The 23,896-nt window shown below is 36.2% G+C and overlaps 2 protein-coding genes across 4 annotated transcripts in view; both read right to left on the bottom strand.

The window, feature by feature from the left end:
* The window catches only part of LOC103039012 (collagen alpha-1(XXV) chain), a 318,678-nt gene that overhangs the window by 15,598 nt on the left and 279,184 nt on the right, over positions 1-23,896 (bottom strand). The window contains exons 18-30 of the mRNA XM_022678290.2: positions 15,385-15,447; positions 13,199-13,267; positions 11,835-11,879; positions 10,908-10,952; positions 10,637-10,714; positions 9,884-9,907; positions 4,295-4,339; positions 3,414-3,458; positions 3,219-3,299; positions 3,015-3,077; positions 2,891-2,941; positions 1,074-1,100; positions 751-831 (exon numbers count right to left, since the gene is read on the bottom strand). Of these exons, the coding sequence (XP_022534011.2) occupies positions 751-831; positions 1,074-1,100; positions 2,891-2,941; positions 3,015-3,077; positions 3,219-3,299; positions 3,414-3,458; positions 4,295-4,339; positions 9,884-9,907; positions 10,637-10,714; positions 10,908-10,952; positions 11,835-11,879; positions 13,199-13,267; positions 15,385-15,447 (717 nt within the window). The remainder of the gene's footprint in view (positions 1-750; positions 832-1,073; positions 1,101-2,890; positions 2,942-3,014; positions 3,078-3,218; positions 3,300-3,413; positions 3,459-4,294; positions 4,340-9,883; positions 9,908-10,636; positions 10,715-10,907; positions 10,953-11,834; positions 11,880-13,198; positions 13,268-15,384; positions 15,448-23,896) is intronic.
* rpl34 (ribosomal protein L34) overlaps positions 1-23,896 on the bottom strand; it is a 220,970-nt gene that overhangs the window by 164,907 nt on the left and 32,167 nt on the right. The window lies entirely within an intron of this gene.

The following is a 23,896-nucleotide window of genomic DNA, read 5'->3' as shown; positions in this document are numbered from 1 at the left end:
ATTTTACTAAATTGAAAACTTCTGGAATATAATCAAGAGGAAGATGGATGATCACAAGCCATAAAACTAAGCTGAACTGCTTGAATTATTGCACCAGGAGTGGCATAAAGTTATCCAAAAGCAACGTGTAAGACTGGTGGAGGAAAACTTGCCAACATGCTAATTTCTGAACTTTTTGAATACGAACTTGTTTTCTTTGCATTATTTGAGGTCTAAAAGCTCTGGATCTTTTTTCGTTATTTCAGCCATTTCTCATTTTCTGGAAATAAATGCTCTAAATGACAATATTTTATTTGGAATTTGGGCGAAATGCCTGTAGCTTATAGAATAAAACAACATTGTTCATTTTACTCAAACATATACCTATAAATAGCAATATCTCTTAATTTTTTCCAGAACTGTATTTTCCTCATGTCTCCATATTGGAAGCCCATAGTAAGATGGAGTAGAAAATGTAATGTAACAATGAGCAGCGGTGGCTCAGTAGTTAGAGCTAAATTGTTCAGAGTTTTACTTTTTATTGTGGTGGTGGTGGCACCCAGGGCACTGGCTCCAGTGCAAAACTAAAGAAGTAAAGCTTAATTGCCAAAAGTCTTGCAAAATCGGAGCACTGTATTTAAAGTTAGTTTGAAAAAGATGAGATGAACTGGGCAGGAAATGGAAGAAGGAACTTGGAGATGTTAAAAGGAGGCAGGGGTTAGATCTGACCTCTGAGATCCAAGATGCATGGCTGTGATTTAGGCTACTTACAGGGAGGCCCATGGGTCCTCGATCACCCTTGTGGCCTGGCTCCCCTCTCACGCCTTTTACACCATGCAAACCTGGCTCCCCCTAAATGCAGAGGAGCAGCGGTGGTTAGTTTAGGGGGGCGGGGTCATTATTTCTACTGTGATAGCACTGTTATGGATTGCATTGTAGTAATGTAAGTAAGGGCTTGCGGTTTCCCAGGATTATGCAGGGAAAGATAATTTTGTTTGTAAATGAAACACTAACAGTATTAATTGATTCTTAATTGGGTTAGAGAACATGGTTTCCTTATGGGATTTGAAACACTACATAACTATAGCACTTACCTTTGGTCCAGGAAATCCATGTGGGCCCTAAAAGGCACAATATGAATATACATTTAGGATTCTATGTATTATTGAGCCATAGAAATAAGCTTAGGTTATAATAATCCTGTATGAATTGACATGTAGTTACATATTTCATCATATACTGTGGAAAAGGAGTTTTCATATTTTTTCGAGATGCAAATAGAGGTGTTTTGTTTCTTTGTGAAAGCCACAGATACCTTGGGTATTTCAAGTTTGTGGTATACCTCAGGTGTTAAACGACACGAAGAGGCACAAAGTCATCACAAGTCATTATATACTGTAGCCTATTGCTAGTATACTGTACGTGGTTATGAACATGTAGCTGCTAGAATTTCAAAATAAATAAATAAATAAAATTACTGTGAGTGGGCTATAAGATCACATTTTATTCATAACACTTTTTGGTTTGTGTTTTTGGAGGTGATGACAGTGAATGAATACTAAAATCATCCAGACTATGAAAGAACACATTATGAAATCTTAAAAGTTAAACAAAAATATGCTGCAGAGCATTTAGGTGACTCTTATCTGGGATGCTGTTAGCTTGAGGTTTCTAAGGCTGGTAACTCTAATAAACTTATCCAGTGCAACAGAGATATCCCTTGGCTTCCTTTTCTGGGCCGGTCCTGATGAGAGCCAGTTTCATCATAACATTATTGAAGGTTTTTGTGACTGCACTTGGGGATACTTTAAAGTTTTTGATCTGATTGTCCTTCATTTTTAACCTTTGCAGACCTGGATTATGTTCCAGTTATGGAAAAATATATGAAGGCTGTATCCTTATATTAAGTCTATATTAAAATGAATCCGATTAACCAACATTCGTATTTCTAAACATGATAAAAAGTGTTTTAAATCACAAAGAATGAGAAAAAACGAGCTTGTATTCATTTGTATTTGTACACTCATTTGTTCTGTAGTGCTGAGATGCCCTAATGTCTGAGTTGCTGAGTGCAGTGGGCGTGGCTAAGCAACTATTTAAATGACTGGTCTATGATATATTCTGATTGACAACAGGTCTCAATTAGTGTTCTTTGCAACAAAACTTGTTGAAAAAGAAAAGAAAACAACATGATGTCCATTGTAAATGACACAGAAAGGGTTGAAGTAGGGTTAAAGTATTTTATTTATTTACTTAGTTAAGGAAGTTATTGACATAATATGAATTAGAACATTTCTTAAATAGGGCTATTCACTGTACACCAACTCTATCTCTTCATAACTTTACAACTGATGCTCTCAAACACATTAATAGGGCGAGAAATTCAAATCATTAACTCTTGAAAAGTTCAGCACAGCTGTTAACTGAAAGCCATTCCAGATGACTATACTTCATAAAGCTGACTGTAATGTGCAAACGCACAAATGCACTCAGTAAACCTGCCAACTAACAGAGTTGAATCAGGTGTGTTTGTGCAAGGCACCAAACTGTGCTGGAATCCAGCTTCCCAGCACCAAAATAGACCCTTATTGCACCTGCTTCTGAGAGCAGAGAGTTAGGAAACGTGTGGCTGCTCAACGTGTTCATGGGAAACCGGCCAGTTTGTTATCTAATCTGTACATTCTCAGAAACTGACTTTTATAATGCTTGCTGCTGCAGTTTATGTTGGCAAGCAGCCACAGAATAAACTACTGATAATTAACTGGTAATATCTCTCCTAAGTTTGTCTAATAAAAGCAGTTCTATCTTTTTTTACTTTAATATAAGTTGATATACCGATATATAATTATATATAATGTGTATATACATAGATATGAGTGTTTTTTGTGACAATGTAACAAATTAAGCTCACCATTGGACCAGGGGGGCCATGTGGCCCAGGTGCTCCAGGGGATCCTACAATCTGAACATACATAATAATATCAGATGTCGTTATGTCTCTTGACTTTACACTTTCATGTGTTTGTGGTACTTACTGATGGTCCTTGAGGTCCAGGTAGGCCCGCATCACCTTTATCTCCCTTTAAACCATTGGCACCCTATACAAACATCAACACAAAATGACCTCAGTGAACTCAATAGACCTTTAGACCAGTGTAATGGCATTGTACTATAGAAAACAACAATATAAGAACTGATAAACAAATGTGATATATTGTGCCATATTGATTATTTCTTACTGGTAGTCCAGGCAATCCTATGGCTCCTTTATCTCCAGATATACCAGGCATGCCCATGTCTCCTTTTGAACCTTTGTAACCCTGGGAACAGTGTGTAGTACACAGTATTATTATATGTTATGGGAGCTTATCATACAATAGTGCAATATACTCTGAAAAAAGGAAAAGCAGTGAATGTAAATATATATTTCCTACCCTTTCTCCATCAAGGCCTGGAAGACCTGGAGGACCTTGATCACCCTTAAAATAATTTAAAGAATACATTGAAAAGTAGATCAGTTTGATTATAAATGATGTATAAATGTTTATGTGATTAGAAACTGGGCCTTTATATTCATGTTTTTGTCTTAACTTAAAGTATATAAGCTGTATTTTTGTTTTAAACTTCCCATAATGTTGTTGAGATAATTTGTTGTAATTGGGCCTGTCACAATAAATATGCTATTGACTTATTGTACACTTGCCATTCAATTTAAAAGCCAGATGCGCTCTGACTTTGGTGGATTGGTATTTTAGCGGCGCAGTGCTTCTGTTTCTGATTGCGCACTGTGTGTGTGTATGTAAAAACCGGGTGTGTAAATGCTTTGAATGCAGGGTGCACCTGTGTTGCCAGTATAGCAATGAACACCTGACTGTTGACTGTTGTTTAGGTTGTATTTAGTCAGTAGCGCACCTGTGTTTTCCATTGCCAAGATAGCAAAATGTCAGAAATGTACCTGAACACACCTCACTTCCAGACCATCTGCGCAGATATATTCATAAGCTCTGTCGCTATTTAAATGCTGCAGGTGTAAGATGTAAAATACATCTTAATCAACATTTCTGTTGGCGCTACATTCATTGCTCAGGGTGTACGATAGGGCTGTAAATGTTGAATCACATAGTAATGTTATCCACAATGCTGTAACATGTAAAAAAAACTGCTGTTGAATAGATGATATTCAAAATAAAGAAAAAAAAAAAGAATTGCAAGACATTATTGTGACAGGCCTAATTTCAGTGGATTAATGGACATTGTGCCATCTGAGCTGTAAAAAAAGCTTTTTGATTAAATCTGAACTAAACATTGATAATACCTTGATGCCCTGTGGTCCGAGTGGTCCAGGAGGTCCAGGGGGACCCTAAGTAAACAAATGGAAAAAGAAATATAAGAACAATGACAGTATACATGTTCCAGAATTTTTTTTGCAAAGATCTCACACATCTCAATCACAGTCAAGACACATAACAGCACAAAAACATAGTTTTTGTCTTTGACTTGGTTAAATAATTATTCCAACAAATGGAATAACCACTTAACTTTAAAGCATGCTTCACAACATCTTCCACTGAGACTGGAATACAGTTAATTAGTGACATGATATTATTTCCAACTTTAAAAGAAGTGTGATACACATACTGCAACTTAGTATGGTTAATGCCCTGTTCATCACATTCAGAAACTATAATGCCAGGGCCCCATTCTTTGTAGCTGCTTTATCATAACCAGGTTTTGATTTAGTAAGTATTTTAGTAATTATCTTCATGTAATGTCATTTTGTGAAAAAAAGGACCATTAAAGATAATATTTTCTGTAGTAACTCATAACATGATCAGTATGTTTAGGCACTGGCAGCTGATGTAAGCAGAGGTTCAGTTAGTATGTTCTTGTTGAACTGTGCAGTGTGGGTTGTGGCCTCCAAATCTCCAAAGGGTTGCAACACAGGTATACGTAACAGCACACAAACAGTGGCTGTAGCCATGTAAACAAGTGAGTTTGCTATTTTCTTTTAAACAGGTAATCATTAACCTTCAGCAAGGTTGATAACCATATTTTGGTAATTTACAACCACCAATACTGTAGTAGAAATGGGCATTTTGATCATTGTAAACATATTAACTGATTAGCTACAAAGTCGCTTAACTCACCTCAACATGCATTTTACAATCCTTTAATCCCCAATGGGCAATGGTAAAATCACTATTATAAACTGTACAGCAGGCGAGACTTGTTTTTTACTTTTACTTTAGAGTAGCCAGATGTGGAATGAGTTCTGATGGGAGTCATGAAGCTCCTGAATGCATCCCGTCCAGCAGGGAAAAAAACACTGCCTGCCCACACTAAAAACTGATTGGCTGACTTACCGACACTTTGCAGAGAACAGGCCGATCAGAACCCTCTCTGTTTTGTATGCGCTTTATGAATATGCACACAAAGGAAGCGCCTTTCTCTCCCTCTCCCTCCCTTTCCCACACGTGATTGGGTAAAAAAATCTGTGTCGCTTGTGTGCGAGTTTGTGTTCAGCCACTCTATCTAGATTCTGGGAGATCATTGAGCCTTTGTTGATATGCGGGAGACTTGGGAAGTCTATGATTGTAAATTTAAGAAGTAACTGAATATTGAAAATTTAAGCATGTATATTTCTCAAAATGCTGAACTGTACTTTAGTGCAATAACTGTGACAGGAAGATAATGAGTTCTTTGAACATTTAGGCACAATATTGACCTTAATACAATAAAACATACTTCATACTTCATAGCAAACATTTCACAGGCACAGTATGGTATATTTTGTTATTTATTTGCAATGCACACCAAGGCTAGCCTTTGTTTTTTCACATCAAGTAGAACATTCAGCATACACCTACATCCTTTCTGTTGAAGATTTCTTTCTTTATTTTCAGTGAAAAAGCATTTATGTCATTTGACCAGCGACATCCAAAAGTTTACATTAGATTATATATTCACAATGCAGGTTCAAACTAGCTGCTTTAGAGAACGAGGTCAATAGCCCTTTAAAATGATCAGGCTATATCTTTTTTTTAATTGATTTATGAATAAGAAAAGTATATATTTAATTCACATTAATTCACACATTAAAGCTAATGTAAAAGTAAGAAAACTGTATGAAAACTAAAACACACATTGATTTTGAAATTATATATAAATAAGAACAAGAAAAACAATACAATACAACAGTAAAAATTCTATCAGTTTAGGAATATGTTGGTCGTGCCCGTCTCTTCAATCCTACTAGACAGAAATGTTTAAATCACTCTCAGATATAACTGGGAAAAAAACATTGAACCTACTCCACTGACAGCCTTATTTGGGAAAAGCCCAGTAAACTCTCTGTTTTGGAGATGGATTTGGTTTCTTTTGTTTCTTTGCTGGCCAGACGATTAATACTAATTAGATGGAAATCCTTGTGGATAAAAGAGTCTCTTAACTTTGTCAAGTTGTTAAAAATTAGGTGTTCAATTAATAGCTCTGCTAAGAAATTTAATAAAACATGGGATAATTTTTTTGTATTCATAGAAAAGCTTAACTCCACTATGGGTACGTGTACAGGATTTCTTGTTTTGAATGTGATTCGAACACAATCTAGCATGAGCAATTTTAGCCAGATGTCACTGGTCATAATCATAAATCATAACATGAACTGCACTGTCCACTGTGGGTGGTAATGCCCTCTATGACAAATTCCCAGTACACATGTGACAATAGAAATGTCCCAATGATCTGTCACGCACTCACAGGTCTTTCTCGAACTACGATAATTCATATTACACAACTAACACACGTGGGCTTTTGGCTTTTCAGTGTAAAATCTTCTTGTAATATATTTCCAGTAAATCTTTGGCTGAAGGTGTAGTGTATTCGTGATATGCTCTCCCAAGCTACATTTCCTGTCCATTATGCTCACTTTTTCCAATTTCAAAATCAAGATTTAGTCAAACATATAACTGCAAATAACTGTAAAGTTCATCATCGCATTGTGTCTCAATCAGTCCCATCTGCAGCTGCTCTCCTTTGTGTCATCAGTAGAGCCACCATGACGGATCAGGAGAAAATCAGCATGTCTATTTTAATAAGGGATAAAATCCTAAAAGTGTGCCTTTAGCTCCCTGGACAGAAATGCAGCTGCAGGCTCATATTTTCCCATTTGCCTACCAAAGATCGTACATTCTCACACACAACGGTGGAAGTGACTTCGACAGCTGTTCCTAGTTCCTGAACTATTGAAGCTTGGTAACAAAGAGCTTGATATGTGAACATAACAGACTCACCACAGCACAGAAGCACTGCTAACAAGTTCTTCATATCCACTTCCACTTAAGTGGAAATGCCAGGCTGACAGGACAAGACAGTTCTTTCAATAGATGTCCTTTTTCAGTCAGGAACTGTGTGTGCTTCACTGTGCAATCTAAGGCCTTGCTTATATCTGGTATTAACACTTGTCTCAAGTGATCTTATTATAATGGACAACTAGAAATATAGCATTTATACCTGGCATTTCCGAAATCTCTATCTCAGTAGGGCTGCACAATATATTGTTACAGTATTGTTACAGCAATGTGGCCAAGCTCAGTGGTCACATCGCAGGATATGCTATGGTAGGTAAGGTAAACTGAATTACGTTATAACTTTTTTGCTGCTTGATTCAAAAGGAAAATCTTTACTGGAACTTTAATGGAAATCTAATTTTCCATAATGTTTCTGCACACCAATGCAGTGATAATACTTTGACATGTTGGATTGACTTCTGGAAATCTGGTGAAGATTCTTGTATTTTTAAAAACATTGCGATATGTATCGCAGAAAATAAACTTCTGCTATGTCAGATTTTTTTTGCTAATTTAATGCCACCCCTCTAGCCACTATGCTTGATGTTTCTACTCTGATGGTGCAGGTGATTAGAGCATCAGACTGCCATCAGGGACCATTGGCATGCTCTCTGCATACAGTTATAGCTCGGTCCAAGGAGTTTAACCCCTTTCAACACGTCTGAATGTCCAAACTTCAGCTCTTTACTTTCATAAGTACAAATATAACTATCATATTTAGCATCAGCTTCATAGGCCCTAAAATAGAACCCTGTTGGACTCCACAAAGCAAATGGTTGCCAAATAATTCTCAATAGAAAATGAACAAAAAGCCTGGGTTTCAATGGGTTATTCAATGTGCACTTTCAGGAATTACTAACTTAGACACACCTTATTTTTCAGACTATTTGGTAAATTTAAAAACCTCAAAAATCGACAGTGCTATTTATAAACGAATTCTGGTTGTGCTTACTGACCTTGGACCGATTTAATGTGGTTTATGTGCCAAGGAAAAGCACCGCCACTGTCACTTGAATTGAAAGCTGAGACAATCTGCTTTGATTAGTTTGTTTGTTTTTTTTATTATGTATGAAAATAGACTGAAAATAGACTATTCACTGATAGTGCGCCTTATAGTCCAAAAAGTATGGTCTTGGGAAATTATCGTCATATTTCTCATCTGTATCATATCTGTGCTACTTTCTAGGGGGACAAGCAGTATTAACAGCTGTAGTTAAGCACAGAAAACTGCTTCTGCAAGACCAGGGTAGCGTCTCTGTCCCAGAAATACTTTGTAATTTCACACTTCTTGATATCTCTTCATAGTCAGTCTTATACGCCTTAAAATTGAACCCTGTGAAGCTCTGAAAGTAGTGCTGGGCCAAAAATGCATATCACAGTATTATTTCAAGATTTTGACGGTTTCACAGTATATCACAGTATTTAAAAAATATATTTTTTTTATTTTTTGCATGACTAGGCTTTAATATAGGTTTGTGAGTTACTGTACTGTTAGTAGTGTGTAGAATATAAAACATTAAGGCTTTAAATTAAGGCTTTGATTAGTATGGGGTTTACTTTGTCACACAAAATTAAACAATATATGAAGAAACCAGACTTTATTAAGAGAAAAACAGCTAAAGAATGTAAACAATAGATACACCGACAACTTTAACACAACTTTCTTTTACAAAATATTAAAAATATTTTAAATAGTTCCATAAACACTATAAATGGACATAAAATACTCAATGTTTAAGTATTCAACGACATATTTCTCAAAAGCTCTATTGCACAAGTAAGACACAAGTTTAATATTAGCAATATTAGCATTACAGTATTAAACTAAGCCACAATTCCCTTCTTTCTTCAGTCAAAAAATCTATTCAGATAATTTCTGAAGCTACAGTATTAATATACTTAAAAGGGCCATAGTTACTGCTCTACTTTACTGGAATAAAAACACTCATACAGTAGAAACAGCAGCAGGAGGTTTGTTCTGATTTCTCTGCAGGTCAGAGCTACACCAGTGTTTGACTCTCTTCTTTGGCGGTGCTGTTCCTTGCGGTGCTCCTCAGCACCCTCTAGTGGTATGGCGGTATGAGAGAAATGCATACTGGCTCTAGTTCCCCACTCGATATACTGAATAAACCAGTATACCGCCCAGCACTATTCGAAAGCTATGCTAAAGCAAAACCGAATAATTAAACTAGGGTTTAATGGTTTAATTCAAGTCAGTTATAAAGAATGGGGCCCATGTATCCTTGATCCTCTCACCAGCATTAGGCAATGCCTGGCTCTGATGTTACAAAATCCTTCGAGGAAAGCTTTCTTTGCTTCAGAAATGTTAGTCTCGCCTCTAATCCAATGTACACAAGGACCTTTAATAGGTGGGAGGCTACTTTGCACTTTCTCAGGTAGAATAAATGTCAAAAGTTAGAATATGCAGCAGTCCCTCGCTCTGAGGCGACATTCAGAGAGTGCAGGATTAGCAGTGGAGAGCACATTCACAGGAAAGGGATTAGGTCCATGCAGGGCAAAGAACAGCAGGTAACACAGACAAGACTGAGATTTATTACCGTCACTGTAATAGTGGTTATCTTCTGCAGGCAGGCAGGAGGCAGAAGAAAGCGAGAGATAAGATTACTAGTTATGCACTGAACCTTCCGGTGTCAGCATGCTTACTGACTGTCCTCCCTGCTGGAAGGAGAAGTGCCGCCAACATGCAGATACCATGTGAACAGTGGCCTGTCCTCTGCTGTGCACTACCGATCAGTATTGATGAAGCTATTGATGCTTCTAAAACCTGCTTCCCATGCTAAAATATTGCAAATCAATCAATAAATAAACAGAAACACAGAAATATACAGCAATATATAACTGGCATATCTTGGTAAGTTTTCATGGTATAAAATTAACCCATACCAAAAAGTTTACAATAAGTTCTAATATTGATGTCAATCTAAGCATATAAAATGTTATCTGACCTATTAAAGGGCCTTTTAAATATAATCTTCTCAGGTACCTAAAACTACATAGCCTCCAAAATCATGAAAAAAATAACAGATTTTTTTATAAAATGGCTAAAAAAACACTTCTTTCTTTCATTAAATAAAAAAAAAAAATAGGCACATTGTCCATAGAAATTATTATTTTTATTAGGATACTGAAATAATTATCTTGAGATATTTCCTCATTAATTTGACAAAAAACAACTGCAGGTCATTTTGCAGGCAGGAGGATTTTTCACCTATTGTATGCAGAATACTTATACTAATTATGAATTCAATAATTTGTGTAATGAAAACAGATAAAATTGTAGATGTTCTGACCTGAAGAGCTTCCTGGATGTTTCCATTGTAGTCAATGATTTCTGTTGTGCCCTGGTCACCTTTATCTCCTGGTGGGCCCTGTGATTTTGTTGTAATTAAACATAGAAGTAATGCATTTTTCAGTATCAATGATATCAGTGAAAAATAGACAAGATATAAGTTGATGTTTTTGCTGGATTTGTGATTTAATAATGACAACCTGTTATTAAACCAAAAAAAATCTCTATGTACTGCATTACTGCATGATAAAGATCTAATGTCCGATACTCACTCTTGGCCCCATGAGGCCAACATCTCCTTTATCTCCTGAATCCCCCTGTAGTTAAATTAAGATAAAATAAGATTGTAAGCCTTTATTAAGCACACAGCGGGGAAACTGGCAATGTTACAGCAATGCAGAAGACAGAACAGAATTGTGAAATATATATATATATATATATATATATATATATACAGCTCTGGAAAGAATTAGGAGACCACCACAGTTTCTGTATCAGTTTATCTGATTTTGCTATTTATAGGTTTATGTTTGAGAAAATGAACATTGTTGTTTTATTCTATAAACTACAGACAACATTTCTCCCAAATTCCAAATAAATATTTTGCCATTTAGAGCATTTATTTGCAGAAAATGAGAAATGGCTGTAATAGCAAAAAAGATGCAGAGCTTTCAGACCTCAAATAATGCAAAGAAAAAAAAGTTCATATTAATAACAATTTCAAGTTCAGAAAGCAATATTTGGTGGAATAACCCTGTTTTTTAATCACAGTTTAAATGCATCTTGGCATGTTCTCCTTCATCAGTCTTACACACTGCTTTTGGATAAATTTATGCCACTCCTGGTGCAAAAACTAAAGCAGTTCAGCTTGGTATGATGGCTTGTGATCATCCATCTTCCACTTGATTATATTCCAGAGGTTTTCAATTAGGTAAAATCAAAGAAACTCATAATTTTTGAGTGGTCTCTTATTTTTTGGAGTTGTATTTAAAGTAGTAATAAAAACTAATATATCCAGTTACAAAGCAGATGAACGAAAATTATTATTGAAATTTGTGGACCCATGCACAGTAATGTATAGTATTTTAGGATTTATAACTAACCACACACAGCTATGATGTATGAGACTAGAAAGGGTTACAGTCTAATTAACATAATTACAGATTAATTAACAAGAAAACAGAAGCTCTCTCACTAACCTTGGATCCTTTGAGGCCTGGTGTTCCAGATTCCCCCTGTGCTCCCTAGTGGTGATAAGAAGAGTAAACAACCATCTCTATTACACATCTTTGAAATGATAATTATAAAAAATAAAAAAAAAACAGCTACACAAATCCAAATCCTATTTTGCAGCAAAAAGACATAAATGGATTTTGTAATGAAGCTTGAATATTTTAGGACATATTAAAATGATTAAAATGATTATAAAGTATTAATCCATATGTACATTGCTGTGCAAAAGTTTTAGGCACCAAAGCAAATTACACTAATCCATTTATCTCAGCAATATGAGTGTTTCTACCTGAAAAAAGAACCACATATGATTTAAACAGATGCAAATAAACAAATACAGTAAAACGCAACAAGGAATTCTCATTTTTAACGTAAAGTATGTTATTTCCGGCCACGCTGAAGAACAAAGTGTAGTTCCAGATCTCTTCTGGATGCTCTCAGCCAGCATATATGTGTATATGTCCAGTTCCGTCAGCAGCTCACCTGATTTACGAAATTTACCAATTTACCAAACCAGGTGTTGATATGATGAGACCTAGAAATAACTCTATTAAACCCAGATGAGGAGAGATTAGGAGATATTTCAAGGAAAGCAGTGCTGTTTTTTGTAAATTTGCTGTTTGTATTTATTGTAATGCTAAGTTAGTGTTTAACTGAGCAAATAAACACTTAGCTACTTTAAAATAAGAAGCTTTTTCTTTACTGAAATTCCCACAGGTGTCTAAAACATTTGCACAATACTGTATATACCATATATATGCATGATATTCTGTTTGCACTCCAGGTATATTTTAGTGTATAATCACAATTCTAGCTTGATTATTTAAACTAGAACTTCTTCTCACAGGTGGGAAGGTCCAGATTTCCTTTGGGATGTCTTGTAAGCAAGGGACATTCTTTTTGGGCCATGTCAGACCACTTTAGTCAGACTGATGAAGAAACCACCTGTAGGGCCAGCTCACTATACCAAAATAATTCATTCCACACTGCTGTTTGAAAAGATCAGCAGAAAAAAAAAATCAACAGAACCAAAGAACTTTAATCTCATTTAAAGCCAGTCATTTCCTTTCTAAGGTCTGGCCAGCTCATTTGGTCAATCTAAATAAGCCAGTTGGAACCATGTTTGGACCATTTTTTCTTTGTGCACTTCTTGAGTGATTTTGGCTCTTAACTTTGACGTGTCTATCAAATTGTGCCAGGTTGATGCTTCGAGTAGAGAGAGACAAAAGCCCACTTTATCCCACTGAGTAGGAAAGTTCCTCAATGACACTTTTCATTGTCTTTCAATTGACATTTGTAGCTTCATTCTCACACAAGCAACAAAGCTCACCTTCTGTCCAGCTGGTCCAATGTCTCCACGCTCACCCTTTCCTGCTGGCCCAGACTCTCCTCGCTCTCCCTGTGAAAAAAAATATATATAATTTTTTTTTTGGTTTTAAATGATTATGATTTATTTATCAGAGCCTGCCATACTAGTTATCATTATTTACTGAAATTATTTAAATTTTAATATAGAAGAGACAAGAGACACAAGAAAACACAATCATACACAGCTCTGAAAACAATTAAGAGACCACTTCAGTTTCTGCATCAGTTTCTCTTATTTTGCTATTTGTAGGTATATGTTTGAGTAAAATTAACATTTTTTATTTTTTATTCTATAAACTGCAGACAACAATTCTCCCAAATTCCTTATTAAAATATTGTCATTTAGAGCATTTATTTGCAGAAAATGAGAAATGACTGAAATAACAAAATATGATAAGATGCAGAGCATAATGCAATGCAATAATGCAAAGAAAATGAGCTCATAATCATAAAGTTTTAAGAGTTTAGAAATCAATATTTGGTGAAATAACCCTGTTTTTTTTATCACAGCCTTCATGCATCTTGGCATGTTCTCCTCCACCATTCTTACACACTGCTTTTGTATAACTTTATGCCTTTACTCCTGGTGCAAACATTCAAGCAGTTCAGCTTAGTTTGATGGCTTGTTATCTCCATCTTCCTCTTGAGGTTTTCCATTTTTAAGTGGTCTCTAATTTTTTTCCAGAGCTGTATATGCATGTCAGAAAAATGTTTCTTACTGCAACTTAATTAAGATCATATCTGATGATGACCTAAAGAGATGTTAGGGCATTGTGTTTGAGCACTACGTGAATCCGGCAGGGTTAAAACAAACAATAAAGACTGACCCAGTTAATAAATGTTAGTATAGCTCAGAAGTTGTATGTAGAGTTAGTGTTAGTCACTTTAGTCAGAACATGATTCTGCCATGTCCTGTGGCAGCAGAAGCAGCAGAAGTTGCTGGCTTGTTTCTGGTGTGTGCTTCTCAGAAACAGCACTAGGGGTCAGTATGGATCCATGTGACTGGCGTTCTGCACTTCAGTAATATCAGGTTTGTGTGCATATATAGGGTTCTGTTGCAGGCCTTTCTTACTCTTCTAAAAACCCTGACCTTCCTCATATCTCCTCTTCTTAATGCAAAACATTCTATGTTACAAAATCTGTTGGCACGTGCACAAAAACTCAAAAAAAGTCACGATCCAGTGATTGATCATCCCATGCGGCATTTTTTAATATTTGGCTCTAAATGTAAGACCCATATTGAAGACTCCATATTGAACAAGCTTGGTCTGCTGGGACTGGGAGTGGATCTAATATCCTATGCTTTCATTTATATACGATTTCTGTATAGAGAGTATGTTATGCCAAACAAAGAAACCGATTAAAGCAGCAAAAGAACAAAGTAAATGTATTTATTACTGTACAAAACAACAGATTGTTAATAGACTACTAAAGTTGGGTCATCGTTTTGTAGTGAGCGATTTGTTGTTTAAGAACATATTTAGATCTAAACTGAATTTTTAATCAATGAATAGGATTTTATTCATTCAAAAATCACCTCTGTCAGTTTTACCAGTCAAAAGCTTGGACACACTTTCTATCATTCAATGTTTTTATTTATTTATTTCCCCCCTACATTGTAAATTAATACCAAAGTAATTCCAGACTATAAAGGAACACATAAGGAATCATGTAGTAACTTAAAAGTATCAAAATACTCTGTAAAGCATTTAGGGGCTCTTATCTGGGGTTATGATAACTTTTGGTTTTTGAGGCTGGTAACTCTAATTTAACAGAGGTAACTCTTGGTCTTCCTTTCCTGGGGTGGTTCTGATGAGTGCCAGTTCCATCATAATATTTTTGACGGTTTTAGCAACTGCTCTTGAGGATACTTACTACTCAAATAGGGTTATTTACTGTATACCAACTCTTCCTCTTCACAACTTTATAACTGATGATCTCAAACACATTAAGATGGATTAAGATTGATTAAGATTGTAATACTAATATTGCTACATTTGGTTCTCAAATTACATATTAAATTAAAATATTTATTAACCATAGAACATGATCAAAAACTCATTTATTCATGCCATTCAAAATAATTGTTACAAACAAATAGCCAAATATTGACGTGACAAATGTTGCATAGTCTCCTGCTTTATTCACCTTTGTTCCTGGCAGTCCCGGAAGGCCCGGTTCACCCTGAGGTCCGAGGAAACCAGGTTCACCCTGTAGTGCAGGAAATAATGTTAAAACAAGAGAGACACTCATTTTTAAACATTACAAATAATCTGTAGATGTCAATCATTACCTAAGCCTTAGACCTACACTAGGCTTTTTTTTTCAGTTCAACAGTAATACAGGCTTATGAATGAGTAATCACTATGAATTATTTGGTAACAACTGTGCAACTTGTGCAAAATGTGTATCCTCATACAAGCCCTTAGGCTTAAAATCAATTACTGGGTGTAAATAGTTTCTAAGACCAGTCCACATGGATCTGGATATTTGACTGGGTTTATATTTTTATCGCCAAGCATTAGAATGCATTACATTTAGACTTGCAAAAAGCCAACCTGATCAGGAATGTGTGGGTGTTTTACAGGCAATGGTGTAGCAAAGCAAAGCAAATCAATTTCTTAGATTTACATTAAATTAAATTGAATTAAATTGTTTCTATTCGTGGAAATCAGGTTATGAATCCTAGATATGAGATAAGATATCTAATTGATTTTTAAGGAGGCCTTAAAAATCCTGGCCTTGGATATACATAGAATATAGATAACATACTGCAGACCATAAATAATACATATACCTGCTGGTATTGTGCACAACATTAAAGATGAGATCCATTCCTAATTTAAGCATCGCATAGATATTTGGCTTGATCTTTTGAACATTTTGATTTACTATATACTATGTATGTATGTAAGTGTTTAGAAGTCTGGACATTCTTTTGGACCTTTTTCTTTATTTATTTCCCTTTTTTAATTTATTTTCTACATTGTAGATTAATATTAAAGACATGAAAATAGTTAATGGACACGTGGAATTGTGTAGTAAATAAGAAAAAAAGGTGTTTGGCCTGCCCTCGACTAAACCCAACTGAGATGGGTGATTTGGGATGAGTTGGAACTGTGTTTCGTTCTGTTTTTACATTAAATATGTTTACTGACTGATTGTATATTTATGACACTAAAAGGTGGTTATTTCCTGGTTGTGCTCCTGCAAACATTTCTTAACTCTTTATTACAGCACTGTATAACAGTCAGCCTACCCAACATTCATTTAACTGTTTTAGTTTAAAATATTATAATTACACAGACACCTTACAACTTAATAAAACATAGGGATCAGTTTACCAGACAGAGATTCATCCTGTAAATTTTTTTCTTTCAATTTGGACAAGACAAGACATCAACTTCTTATGTATAACTTCCCATCTCATTGATTACATTGTAAAACAGCATAAAATAACTAAGAAAAGGTCTAGCGTTGGATTCTAGATGTGGCTTTTGCTGCAGCCAGTAATACCTCATGAAAAACTGAAGTAAACCGACCATTGTCAAAATATCAGACGTGTCAAAACATTTTTTTAGCATTAATAACTATTAATTGATAGTTATTAATAGTTATATGTATGACATTAAAGGTGGTTATTCCCTGGTTGCACTCCTGGAAACATTTCTTAATTCTTTATTACAGCACTGTATAACAGTCAGTCTACCCAACATTCATTTAATTTGTTTAGAAACCTGAAAATGTTACAAAAACTAGGGATTAGTTTCCAGACAGGGATTCATCCTGTACATTATTTTTTCTTTCAATGGAGAATCTCCATTCTGAATGCTGTGTAGTTTAAGCTCTATCTGGGAAACCAGCCCTGCAAGTCTGCAACTCTTTTACGTGTATTTTGCGCCAGATGTTGCTACTTATGTCTAAACAGTAGGACAGATGTCAAGATAAGACAATAAAGCCCCAACTGCAGCTGGGGAAGATGTTGAATGAGTTTGGATGGGGAGTAAATGTGGAAAATACATTTTGAAACTGGACTTCTGTCCAGTGTGCGCTCCTTGAGTGGATGTGTCATGAATATTACGTCCTTTCGTGGCAGGAAACCTGCACTTTCATGATTGGGAAGGTTTTTTTTTCTTTTTTTTTGACGTGTAGAATGAGCAGTGCCTGTGAGTCTGCAATCTGTGTTCATAATGTGAAAAGCAGAATAACTCAGGTTGCCCTGTAATGTAATGCTTTTTTCCTATTTCTAATGCAGTTCAAATAGTCAGTACAGGCAGCTATCAGAGCTTCAGAAAATACAGTCTGTTAGGAAGGAATATGAACTGATGCTTTGATATGACAAGAGGAATATGATTGTGATTGTGTGATTGAGTGTCTGTGATGTCTGGATTGTGGTGACGTAGTGTATATCTGTGCGCACGTACACACACTTCACACACTTACATCACCTCTTGTGCAGTTCCTGTCTCAGTCATGACCATAGCAATCACTCACTGCGTTGCAAAATGCATAAAAACGCTAACAAAAGGTCTAGAGTTGATTCTGAATGTGGCTTTTGCTTCAGGCAGTAAAGCATCATGAAAGATCTGAGTAAATCAAGCACTGACGAAACATTAGTTGTGTCAAAACAACATTCCTTGGGGTCCTTTTTTTTTTTAAACGATTCACGGAAAGTATATTTATGGTGCCAAAGGAGGTTTTTACCCTGGCACTGCTTTCATGAACATTTGTTGACTTTTTAATCAACCTTTTATTTATATTTTTGATTTCCAGTTAAAACAGTTTACAAGTGCAATTTATCAGTGTCCGAAAAACGTGGGACACCAGGATTGCCATAAGTTATGGCATATAGCGATATACAAAAAAACGAACATGGTGAGCAATAATTGCATGTGCCAACCAATAGGCAACTCTGACAGAAAGCACATCCACATGCACATGCATATCCCACATGTACAGATCAGTGCAGTGTACTTTAGCATCTATGGGATGTAGCAAATGCCATGGCAAGATGGCTGCCAAGGAACAGACACACAGTTGGGCCAGTCCTGAGTGTTTGATTAAAAAGTCAAGCCAAAAGCATAGTGGATCTTGGATTGTGCTATCAAAGTATTCTTCTGTTGTTTGGATAACCCTCTATCTTCTGTTAAGTTCAACTTGCCCAAGAAAAAGGGACAATTTAATCTTTTATCCAGCAAGATGGAGTCAGCACATGTTATTCACACAGGTACTGGACTATGGACATGCTAGGCCGCCCCCAGGTGAGCAGGAAAAGGCTGTGAGTGGCAAACCTCTCTTGGGTATGTTTAATCTCTTGCTGATTCTTCTTTTGGCTGGTGATGTTGAACTAAATCCTGGGCCAGTGCCAGCTGGGTTTGCACCTCCACTAGCTGGGCCAACATCCCTGCTAATGGGGCCTTCATCTCATGCAGCCGGGCTAACAACACTGTTAGATCAACCAATGTCAATGCTACCTGGGACTTTGTCTCTACTGCCTGGGCCATCTCCACTGCTAGCTGGGTTTCCATTTTTGTTACCTGGGCCTTTACCACTGCCAGCAGGGTCATCAGTGTTAGCTGGGCCTTCACCATTAATGGCTGGACCAACACCATTGCTAGCTGGACCAAGACCAATGCTACCTGGGTCAACATCATTGCTAGCTGGGATTCCACTTATGCCTGTTGGGACTTTACCCCCACTACTAACAACTGGGCCTTCACTCATGTTAGCTGGTAGACTTCCACTGCTTGCACCACTGTTATCTGGATTTCCATCACTGCCAGTTGGGCCTTCATCTGTGCTAGCTGGGCCTTCACTTATGCTAACTGGGCCTTCACTTATGCCAGTTGGACCTTCATCTACGTCAGTTGGACCTTTACCTATGCCAGTTGGACCTTCATCTATGCCAGCTGGGCTTTCACCTATGTCAGCTGGGTCTTCACCTATGCCAAGTGGGCCTTCATCTATGTCAGCTGGGCCTTCACCTATGCTAGCTGGATCTTCATCTATGCAAGCTGGGCCTTCATCTGTGCTAGCTGGGTCCTTACCTATGCTAGCTGGGCCTTCACCTCTAGCTGGGTCTCCATTTGTGGAAGAAAGCAGTGTAAAGCTGCCTGCAAACATTGCCAATAAAAGAAACAGAAGGCTGCCAAATCCTGCAATATTAAAACATCGAAAGCTTAGGGTGCTTCAAACTGTTAATAACTCTAAATTAATATGGGACTCAACACATAAGCCAAAGGGCATTCTTTGTGCACACTTAAATATACGAAGTATTCTATCGAAAAGTGACCAGGTCCACCATCTTCTTACTGACTCTAATATTGATTTTCTTTGCTTATCTGAGACTTGGCTTTGTGAATATTCGCCTTCAGCAATACTATCTGTACCTGGATACAACATTTTCCGAAAAGATAGACAGGGTTCTAAGGGAGGAGGTGTTCTGATTTATGCCAAGAATACGTTTAATTGTAATGAGATACATGTTTCAGATGAGATTGGATTAGAATATGTTGCATTAACTGTTACCTTGTCACAACAAATGTCCTTTACTCTTGTAGTTATCTATAGGCCTCCTTCTTCAAGTGTGGAATTTTTCGAAAAGCTGAAAGGCCTTTTAAAACAACTTAACCTTGCAAAAGAGGTAATAATAATGGGCGACTTAAATGTTAATTGGGAAGTTAATAAACTTAGGAAAAATTTGAAAAAGGTTATGGATGATATGGACATGACTCAGGTAATTAATGGCCCTACAAGAATTACAAACTCAACCAGCACTCAGATTGATTTAGCTTTCACTAATATGCCAGAAAGGATATTGAAGTCATACAATATGCTTACAGGAATGTCTGATCACAATCTTATAATGGTCACAAGAAAATTAAACAAAAGACGTTTTAAACCCTTGGCTGGTACTGAATTTTATGGGATACCAAGACAGGAACAACAAAATTTCCAAGACTCAATAAATGAAGTAAATTGGGATGAACTGCTCACTGGCAAAAATTTAGATATGGATTGTTCTAATATGGCCAACAAAATACAAGAAATTATTAAACGATTTACAAGGTCAATTAAACTAAAAGCTAAAAAGAACAGCATTCCTTGGCTAAATACATCTATTCTACAACTAATGAAAGAACGAGATCACTCTTTGAAGTTGGCAAATAAATTAGGACACAGCAGACATCAATTTATTTCATTGAGAAATAGGGTAGTGAAAGAAATAAGAAAATCTAAAGCTGACTTCTTTATTACCGTCTTGAATAGTGCGAGAGGGAATTCTAAAATAACCTGGAACTATATTAAAAAACTTTTGGGTGAATCCCAAAACAAAAATAAATCAAAACCAGGGCAAATTAACTTAAATGGAATTATTTTGACAAAGCCTCAATTGATGGCTGATGCCTTTAACAATTACTTTATTGAGTCTGTGTCAGAAATTTCAGATAAGTTTACAGTTAAACAAAGGAGAGAATACCGCACACTGTCTGAAACGCAGTCGTTTACCATTACAAATATTACTGAAACTAAAGTTATTAATTTAATCCAATCACTTAAGTCATCTAGAGCAAAGGATGTTTTTGGAATGGACCCGAACATGCTTAAAGATCTCGGCCCAGCTCTTGCCGCTCCTATTGCCTCAATCATTAATCTCTCAATCTCATCGCACTGCTTTCCAAAGGCCTGGAAATCTGCTATTGTCACCCCCATCTTTAAATCTGGTGAATCAAATTCTCTAATTAACTACCGTCCAATAAGTATTCTACCAGTCATTTCTAAATTAGCAGAAAAATGGGTGGCAAAGCAGATTGTCCATTATTTAAACAACAGCTCCCCCTCTCTTCATCCCATGCAGTTTGGCTTTAGATCTAAGTATTCCACTGAAATGGCTACATGCCTCTTTATTGAAAAAATTAAATATTTTCTCGATAAGGGTGGAGTTGTAGGGGCGGTGTTTTTGGACCTTAGAAAAGCATTTGATACAGTAAATCATTCTGTTCTTCTTAACAAGCTCTTAAAATTTAACTTTTCTCAAAATGCTGTGACCTGGATTGAATCATATCTGACTGATCGATTTCAATCTGTATCGGTTAATAACTGTAGATCTGACTTTCTTAGGCTTACCTCTGGAGTTCCTCAGGGGTCAATTTTAGGCCCCCTTTTATTTAGCCTTTACATTAACGATTTGCCCACAGTCTGTTCGGAAGCCGAATGCCTTATGTATGCAGATGATACGTTTTTTTTTGTACATGGACACACCAAAGACATTGTTGCGGCCAAACTCATAAAAACAATGTCATGTGTTACAACTTGGATGCAGAAATGCTGTTTGGAGCTAAACACTTCGAAAACTGTAGGCATGTATTTTACTAAAACAAACAGAGTATCATCTGACCCTGATATCCATGTTAACGGAGAACGGTTACAAATTGTTAACCAATATAAATATCTAGGGTTAATAATAGATTCAGAGCTCTCCTTTAAAGCCCATATCGGAAAATTGTGTAAAACAGTAAAGTTTAATCTCGCAAACTTTCGTGCGATTCGCAATAATATGTCAACTGAAGCTGCAAAAAGGTATGTGCATTCAATGATTTTTAGCCATTTTAATTATTGCATAACCAGTTGGTCCCAGGCTTGTCAAAGTTCAAAAAAACCGTTGGAAATCTTGTACAAGCAAGTAATTAAAGTAATGGATAAAAAACCCAGGTACCATCATCACTGTGCAATTTTAAAAAAATATAATTTTTTGGATTGGGACAGTCTTCACACATTTGCAGACCTAAAATTGATCTATAAAGTACTGCATAAATTGGCTGCAGATCCTCTGGCAGACTTTATCAGCCAAAGAAATAGCCTTGAGCGTGTCACCCGAGGATCTGTCAGAGGTGACTGCAACATTCCGTTGCGCAGAAGCACTTTTGGTAAATCGGCCTGGTCTGTAAGGAGTGCAAGTGTGTGGAACTCAGTACCTGAGGAGGTTAAGTTGCTCACAACATATAAGAACTTCACAAAAAACTGAAAATGTGGCTTATTAATAACTATAGTTGCCAACATTAAAATATAAGCCTGTTTTTGTGTTATACTGTATGGTAGTTTGTCTTTTTCTTCTTACTCTCTTTTTCTTAAATTGTAATTCTATCTTGTGTCTTTTCTCTTTTAAACTTCTTCTTGCCTTTTTACATCGTGGCCTGGGGACTACAGATGAAAACTAGCCTTCTGGCTAATTCTGGCTTTTTTTAACTATGTATAATCATGTGTTTTATGAAAATGCACTGTCCCCTTCTGAATAAATAAATACAAATACAAATGTGATAAAAGTTCCATTTTGCTTGACATAATGGAATGGCGTAGGTGCGAGCAGTGAACACTGCACATACACTGCTCTTAGTGTGTAAACAGCATGAAGCAGCAGAGACAGCGTTTGTTCATAGCTTTATATTTTCTGGCTAATATATCAGATTAAACTGTGCCTTATTAGCAAAATTAGCCTTATTAAAAATTATTTTATGTGATAGTTGGGTCGGATAGAAGCCAGATCATGTTCTCACCACAAGTGGACTGTTTCAGAAAAAAGTCAGCAGGTTTGGTCAAACTTAATGGCGCAAGTAGTGATAAAAAATAATAACATGTTACTGATTCCAAATGAATCACATGCGTTAACACTTTAGCCTTGACAGTCCTAATTCTAACAAAACAAACATTTATGTTAATATATTCAGTAATTTAAGGGTCTGGACTGGACTGGACATTTCCTAAATTTCTCTGTTTCGAACGAAGTGCAAAGAATTATTTTCCTCTCTCTTAAAAATACCATAAAATGTAAGCTGTATTTAACCAATAACTCCATAACCAAACAGAACTGTAAACCAATTCCAAAACCACACAGTAACTGTTCCAAAACAGCTATGTAATAATTTCTACTCACCATGTTCAAAAGCTGCTACCTTAGTGAATTTACTATCATTTAAATAGTTTAGTGTGTCATGAGATTGTAGTACAACCTGCCAACAATTGAAAACAGAATAATACATTAGCTATGCTACGCTCAGAGGTGGAAAGAAACGAATTACATTTACTCACATTACTGTAATTGAGTAGATTTTATTAGTAATTCGTAATTTTTAAAGTAGTTTTTAAAATAGGTAATTTTACTTTTAGTTCATTTTGACATAAGTAATTTACTTCGCTACATTGCAAAGCTCCCCATTACTGAGTAACAAATGAAATGCTGGGAAAATTTGAAAAAAAAAAAAAAAAGAGTTTTGTTCTCCATGATAGCGCGGCTGAACTTTTCCCAGCAGTGTTTATTACGGTTGGCGGGAGAGACGCTGTGTGAATCAGCTGTGTAGCCTGGGGTCTGTGTGCACGGCTCGGGGGAACCAGTGTTCTGTCGAGTTATGTGCGTCTTTACGGCACTGGGCATGCGCCCACCAACATTTTTTTTTTATGTTTTCATGTTTTTCATGATATTTCTTACGTTTTTTGGGAACATTAAAACAACCTGTTAGGATTAAAAAAACAAAAAAAACAAAACATGTAAATAGCAGTTAAAGCAAAGCAATGGCAAGTTATATAATAATGAATTGTAAAACTATAAAAATACGGTTTATAGTCACATATATGACCAATTTTTTTAACTTTTTAACAGTAAAGA

This window comes from Astyanax mexicanus, chromosome 8 (genome assembly GCF_023375975.1).
Source record: "Astyanax mexicanus isolate ESR-SI-001 chromosome 8, AstMex3_surface, whole genome shotgun sequence".
Classification (NCBI taxonomy): Eukaryota; Metazoa; Chordata; class Actinopteri; order Characiformes; family Acestrorhamphidae; genus Astyanax; species Astyanax mexicanus.
The sequence above is the reverse complement of the archived record's forward strand: the minus strand, read 5'-3'. Positions and strand labels throughout refer to the sequence as shown.